Source organism: Parambassis ranga, chromosome 7, assembly GCF_900634625.1.
Source record: "Parambassis ranga chromosome 7, fParRan2.1, whole genome shotgun sequence".
NCBI classification, from domain to species: Eukaryota; Metazoa; Chordata; class Actinopteri; family Ambassidae; genus Parambassis; species Parambassis ranga.
This window is the reverse complement of record NC_041028.1, coordinates 10833792-10841191: the sequence shown is the minus strand read 5'-3', so window position 1 is coordinate 10841191 and position 7400 is coordinate 10833792. Positions and strand designations below refer to the sequence as shown.

The 7400-nt window shown below is 46.4% G+C and overlaps 1 protein-coding gene across 6 annotated transcripts in view; it reads right to left on the bottom strand.

The window, feature by feature from the left end:
- Positions 1-876: 876 nt before the first annotated feature.
- The window catches only part of rerea (arginine-glutamic acid dipeptide (RE) repeats a), a 112184-nt gene continuing 105660 nt past the window's right edge, over positions 877-7400 (bottom strand). For 4 of the 6 annotated variants that reach the window (XM_028408868.1, XM_028408866.1, XM_028408865.1 and 1 more), the window contains 6 exons: positions 5975-7341; positions 5243-5465; positions 4437-5157; positions 3241-3414; positions 2967-3147; positions 877-2888 (listed from right to left, as the gene is read on the bottom strand). In XM_028408868.1, the coding sequence (XP_028264669.1) occupies positions 2855-2888; positions 2967-3147; positions 3241-3414; positions 4437-5157; positions 5243-5465; positions 5975-7341 (2700 nt within the window). In that variant the 3' untranslated portion in view covers positions 877-2854. The remainder of the gene's footprint in view (positions 2889-2966; positions 3148-3240; positions 3415-4436; positions 5158-5242; positions 5466-5974; positions 7342-7400) is intronic. The other 2 variants (XM_028408869.1, XM_028408871.1) reach the window with 1 other exon arrangement.

The following is a 7400-nucleotide window of genomic DNA, read 5'->3' as shown; positions in this document are numbered from 1 at the left end:
ATTTTTTGAGACCACGTATCCCTGTGTGCCTGCCTGAGGGGAACACACAGTATTATGAGAAGGATTTGAGTTGACACAAGTCACAGTCGCTTCATCGCCGGTGTGGAAGAGGAGGAGGGGAAGATGAATTATTCAGTCAGCCTAGTGCTGCTCGGCTCTGACGTCTTGTTGTGTTTTATGGGGAGGTGAGGCGAGCCGGCAACAACAAGCAGCACCTCCTCATAAGGCTGCCATCACATGACAGCCCCGGGATACAGCATCCAAGGAACCTCGATTTTCCCGAGGACAGGGCATCATTTCAGAGAGCAGCGGTAGAATAATAGCTCCCTCTCAAAATGACAGCCATCGCTGCGGCACACCATCACAGATTGCAGGTCTATCACTCCCCACACACGGAATGAAATGACAGCCCTGCCCCGCTGATAGCAAGGCATCTCAGTCTGAGTAGGTGTTCCTTCTGGCTTAGCCCGGCTTTGATGTTATTATACTACAGCAGTGTGCAATATTCAGCTCAGAGACTCAGTGCCTGCTGCTGGGGTGATCTCTTAAAGCTCACTATTTGTGAAGAAAATGAAACAGGAAACAGGATTCTGTAACACTGATTCAAGAATAAATTGCATTATTCAAGAGCAAATGTAGGACACAAGTTTTATCAAAACAAACCCAGCAGGAGTCTCTGCTCAGCAGGAGAATTACATTTCACAGATGTAAAATACAAAAAGAATTAGAACCATGTCCGTTCCCAACTAGGCAGCGAGTAATGACAATTGTTTACCCTTAAAACAGGATTACTGATTCTCATAGATGCTGAGCGTATTGTTTACAAAGAATATGAATTCAAAATGGCAGACAGTAAAACAACTGAGGCGTATCTTGTGGTGTAACTTAGTCGTTTATTTTAATTCCACAAATTTTTCAAAAAAATTACAAAATACTCAAATGGAGAGAACACAGGACTCACAATTTTTCTTATTATTTCTACTTTTTGTTTACATTGTGTCATCCCATGGCGACTACTCATATATACAATAAGCTTCAAGATACCAGTATATATATAAATCTTAGCAGTCAGAATTTACATTCTGCTATTGCCGCTTTGAAACAAGAAGCTAAACCATTGACAACACTTAACATCAAAGGTTTTTGGAGACACAAAAAGAGGGAGTAAAAGGCAAGGGAATCGTCAGGAAAAATGAGGCAAAGAGTGATGATGAAGAGTACGTCAGAGACAAGAGTGACAGGCTGTTTTAAAAAGAGGGGAATGAGTTTGGTGAGCATTTAAATGTAAATAATAGTGCTTCTTGGGAGGATATGGTCACTTTTAAATGCAAATACAGATTCTTCAATGATTAAAAAAGAAAGCCACAGTTGTTTTAAAAAAAATGTCCATGACAGTCAAACAGTCTTAGTGCATGGAACAAACGCTGAACTAAAAAAACAAAAACATGGGCTCATGTGCTCTGCTATGACAGGTCAACACTACATGTAACAGTCAGTGGCACACACACAAACACACTACTCCTGAGGGCCAGGAGACCGTGTGCATCCTTAAGGAAAAAGAAGGCATATGAAAACATTGAGGACTGCGCGTGCACACACACTCACACACACTCACAGAAAGAGAGGGTGGTCGGCCCGATGGTCAGGTGTCAGCAGGCCCCCTCTAGTGTCACAGTGAACATTATTATAGCCTTGCTGAAGGAGTCGGATTTTAGCCCTGTGACAAACACTGGCAACCAGACCAGGTGATGGAAAAGGGAAACGGAGGCCAGAACAAAACACACTCTGACTCACAACCGTTCACACTTTAAAAATAACAATCCTACAGTCCTGTTATTGTCAACGATGGTAAAATGTAAGTCCCTATTAAATAAAGGAAGCCAAATGTTTAAAAACCCTAATTAAAATGTGTAAAAACAACAGAAAGTAATACTCCACTTTTTGACTTTGAACAAAAAGGATAAAACCACTCTTCTGTGCAAAGTGTTTGTCGTTCTTTTGAATCCACGGCCTCAGCATGCACTCCACAGACGCATCAGTGACTACTGTGACACCTCTTCAAGTGTTTCAAGTCATTAACTCAATGTCTTGAGTTCAAACATTCTGACAACCTGCTGAAGCTGATGAATGAATGTGTATGAATGTGTGGGCGTAGCGGCTTTATGGTTTACATTATGTGTGTGTGTGTGGGACTAAATCTAACACAGTGATGTCAGAGGAACGTCACATCTGAACCGCAACTCTCAGAAACTGCTCATATAATAATGCCATGGTGCTCCCCTCTGAAACAAGGGATAATGCTTAAAAACAATTATTGGAGGTTGAAGGTTTGGAGTCCACACCTAGTAATAATAATAATTATAATAATAATTATATGTTTATATATACTATTTACAGACTCAAAAACGCCATGCTGTAGCTTCTCTTAAAATTATGAAAACCCTCCAACAATGTATTAAAATAAATGTTGAATTTAAGATAGCACTTGTAATTTTTCCATAAATGGTCTGACCGGTCTTTTTTTTTTTTGTTTTTTTTGTTTGGATAAGCACAGTGTCTTGTTCTAGCACCAACAAAAAATGTCAGGGAAGCTTGTCATGCAGGAGTCTTGAGGACGTTGTCACTACTGGCTATATACCAAAGAAAGTCAATGTCTTGAAAAATAATAATGCTAAAAAAGTCCTTGACAGGAACAAAAAAAAAAAAAATCAGAAGAAATTCTCAGACGATCCTCTTGGCCTTTTTCTGTTCTTCAAACTGAATGTGTTCAGAGGACCCTGGAGAGCCTCTGCAAGACCGCTCTGTAACAACTTCCTATGTCCTGCACCTGTCAGTCACTGCCTCCCTTGCCTGGTTACAGCTGCTTGTCACCCTCCTTCTTCAGCCGGCTACAACACAAAAACAAAGTTTTAAAATGTGCAAATTAAAACACATGGACTGAAAGTGTCCATTTTGTTGTATCTGACCTGTAGTAGTCCTCCTGACCAGGCAGCGGTCCTCCGTGCATGTGATGGTGTCCGTGGAGCCACTGCTGCTCCATAGCTAGCCTTTGGAGCTCAGCTGACTGGGCATGCATGGCCTGCAACTGGTGGGCTGCAGACATGGGCGGTGGAAGTCCTCCTGGTAGGTCCCGTGGGTATGGAGTACCTGGAGAAATCACAACAAATTTGATCAGGAACTCTCAAATTGATAGAGGTGGTAGTGTTAGGAAAAGAGAGTTAATATTGGCTAAAAACCTACCAAAGACTGGGTGGCGCAGCATCTCATGTTCGTGCGGCGGCTGGCCCAAGAGAGGGTTGGGGATGGCGCCAGGCGGGTAAGGGAAGCGGGCGAGGTGAGGTCCTGCTGCTAGGGGATCCACTGCCAGTGGGTGGGCCCCGGACCCTGGAGGACACACAAGACATTCACCACCACCTTCTGGGTGTCAGACTTTTAGGCTCAAGGTACACTCATTACAAAGCAGTGTATCACAGACATATGCATGCAGACATCAGTGATACACAGCTACATATCATGTTACTCCTCTCAAAGCTGTCCAAAAGAGTGCAGGGACCACTTTACTATATTTATCTGTTGTAAAACATCTGCTGGCTCTAAGCAGCATGATGAGCATGTACATGTTTTCATCCAATCTCACATGTCAGGGCTGTACATTACTACAGACCGCATGGTGAAAAATAGAACTGATAAGATTTATCATTCATTTAATGTCCCATTTGTTCACTCTTGGCTGTAATGAGAGAAGCAATATAATTCAGTGTATATACAGTTTAATTCACATTATAGCTAACAGACTGATGCTCTCCTCTGTATAAAACATGATACTATGAGTTAAAAACTCATGTAAGCTCCTGTAAGCTCCTGTAAGTCTGATACCTACACATTAGAACTGGAACCAGCATTTCTGCTGCACCTAATAACACAAAGCAGAGTCTCTGGCATCTGCTTTTTTTGTTCATTACAATAGTCAGATTGAAAAAAATATTTATCTCAGGATGTTATGCTCAACATGTCTGCTATAAGTTTTAACACAAAAAGCAGGTGTGGTGTCCAAAAAATTCTTTAAAAGGGCTACAGTTAATCTATGGAGTGCTCTTCTACTTCTGCTCCTCAGTTACTAAAATATCATTAAAGTGGTTCATGTATAGTTCATTGTCTTGAAAATAAAGACTTCCCTTTCCATTCTAAAACACATAAACACATTATGCTGCATAACAAAACAAAACAATAAGCAGTGTAGAAATTATTTTAAATATTTATATTAATTTGTTCTTTCAATTAAAATATATTTAATCAGAAACATCAATGATACACACATGACGAATCCGCCATAATAATAATAAAAAAAAAATAAAAAAAATAATTTAGCTTTTCTTTAGTTTATCAAACATTTGTTCAAACAAAGATTTGTGTATTCAAGCAGGGCTTTCTTTTACCTTGGTGAAGGGGATCTTGCTGGTGAAGGTGTAGGTGGGAGTGAATATGTGAGTGCTGGTGGTGGTGCGGTGTGACGTTGAACATCTGCAGGCGGGCGATGGGGTCGTTGGCCACCGTGGCCATCCTCTCAGCATGGAGTCTTTCTGCAGCCAACCTCTCTGGGTAGCTCATTTCTGGCCGCAGCTGGGGCCCAGCGAGAGCTAGCCGCTCACGCTCTAATGGGTTCAGGCCAGGATGGAAGGAGGCGAAGGGGTGAGGTCCAGCCATGGGGGGCAATGTGATGGGCCCATGCCGGGCAAAGTGCTCCATAGGGTTTGCAGAAGGGTGGAGTGTGTCCATTTCTGGAGGCTTGACTTCGAAGCCAGGTTTCATTCTTTCCCTCAGCTCCCTCTCCCGAATTTCCCTCTCACGCATCTCCCGCTCTCGCAGCTCACGCTCCCGCATGGCCGGGTCTGCGTTGTACAGGCCGGGCATGTGATAGGCCAGGAGGGGGTCTGCAGGGTTGAGGGACATGAAGAAGGGGTGGTTTCGATTTGTGGGTGACATGACGTGGGGCCGGGCGTACTCGCTGAGGGTGCGTAGGGCAGGCGTGTCGGGGCCAATGTATGGAGGCACAGCTGCAATTGTAGTGGGGGGACCATCGAAAGGAGGACGCATATGGGCGGGGCCAGCCATCTGAGGCTCACCCATTCTGCCTTCATGAGAGGAGCTGGAGGCTTTCTGTGGGAGAAAAAAGTTGTGTTTAGCATAACACGAAAAAAGGTAAAAACAAAACAAATAAAGACGAATGAAGAACACGACTCACCGAGGCTCGCTCCGCTTCCTTCTCTCGTTCTCGCTCCCTTTCTCGCTCCTTTTCCCTCTCCCTCTCTCGCTCCTTCTCCTCTCTCGCTTTCTGCTCTGCTTCCCTCTTGGCTTTCTCCAAAGCTTCTTCTCGCTTCTTAGCTAGTTTAGACAAAGCCAACGGAGTGAAGTAGAGATCTGTCCGAGCACACGAGTTGTAACCCCGGTCCAGGTGCTTGTAAAACCTGTGGAACACAATCAAGAATTAGTCAACAGAACCAACCCAGGCTTCAGTTATACATGTTTCTTTCTGCATGAATGGCAGTATAATGTTTCATTAGATAAATAGCCAGTTTGTATCAGCCTAGACTGAGCCATTATTTAGAGAAAACAAACTCCCCTCAGCATTCACTTTTGTGGCTGATCTGAGTATGTAAATTTATTGTATGAGAGTATGAGAGTCACTTAAGCACAATGCAACCACAGACACTTATACTCCCTTCACTTGTTCTCCCTGCTCTCATCCTTAATCATTCCAAGCCATCACCCACCAGCTAATTGTGGCTTTAGATGCCTGTTTTGCTGAAGTATTTCAATTTGCTACTGACATCAAAGTCCTAAAACCTTTAAGCGGGGTCTCTTTATCGTTAGATGTGTTTGAGAGCTGACCCAGTATGCAGCTATACCACACTACTAATAACCAACAACTTGTGCAGGTGTGTTTTTTTTCACTGCTGCATGTCGACAGACGTACCGTGCCGACTGGCTGGCATGGCTAGGCGTATTGACGACAGTAGGTTCTGGGGAGGGGCTTCTCTGTGGGGGTGGTGGGCTCTCTGGCTCTTCTGTCTCGTCCAGAGGCTCCTCTTTGATGTGCACAGGTGGGATCAGTGGGCTTGGACCGGCAGAAGTAACTGAGGCAGGGAGCGGCATAGAGATGGAAGAGGAGGAAGCAGACGAAGACGGAGGCTGTAAGCTGGGCATGGAGTTTGATGAGGATGGGGTAGGACCAGTTGGAGGTAGAACTGTATTGAAGGGGTGAGACGAGAAAGGTGGCTGTGGTGGCCCGTTGGGGTGTGTCGCCGCTGCGGAGGGTGGTAGGGGAGGTGCTGGAGGAGGCTGGTGGCTGGCTGAGGGTGGGAGGCTCTGGGACTGGGTCAGGACTGGAGGCTGAGCTGGTGGAGGCTGAAGCTGCTGCCCCTGAGGCATGAGCTGAAGTGGGGGTGGGTGTGCTGATGGAGGATGATGGTTGGATAAAGAGCTGAGGGGTTTAAGGGCAGGAGGCGGAGGCAGGTTTGAAGGCATCTGAGGGAATGGAGGTGCCGACACGTGGGGTGGGTGTTTATGAGACTGTGGGTTGGATATCTGAGGGATGGGTGTAGTTGGAGGAGGCTTGATGTGAGGCATGGACATTGGTGCAGGGGGCAATGGCTGCTCTCTGGGAGGCTGACCTCCACTCTGAGAGGATGACTGGGAGGGAGGTGTGTGAGCCCTCTGCTGTGACTGTCCAGAAATTGGCGGAAGCGGGACCTGAGACGGACCCACAGGGAAACCCTGAGGGGTCATGGAGTGAGGATGAGGCATGTGTGAGGGGCCAGGCTGTAGTGGATGTGGCATGGGAGGCATGGGTCCATGATGTGGGCTGGGTAATGATTGGGGTGGGACTGGGGGACCAGGAGGCAGAGCCTGAGGTGAATGTGGAGAGGGAAGCCTTTGCGGATGGAGGGAAGCTCCTGACTGGATAAGAGACATGGGGCTTGCCTGGGACAGAGGCTGGGGAGGTAGAGAGGTTGAGGCCGCTGCAGGGGTGACCTGTGGGGGCAGTGAGGGGGTTGAGGTTGTAGGTGGCGGTGGTGCCGAAGAGGCGGCTGAGGTGCCTGGCTGACACTGGATGACTGGAGGGTGCTGGCTCTGCAGGAGCTGCTGCTGCTGGGCAGAGGAATCTGAGTCACTCTCATTGTCACGTGGACTAGGGATGCTTGGGGAGGAGCTCCGGTTGTCCTGGTCAATGTCTTTAGGATCGCTACTGAGCTCCTCATTGATGCTGCGCCCATCAGAGCTCTCTCCCTCTCCCTCCCCTTCCCCTTCGCATTCTGAAGGCGAATCTGGCCGATTCAGCTCCTGTGGGACAGAGAAGGGAAAAGGATGCGTATCATCACCGAGTCTATCAAAACAAATAT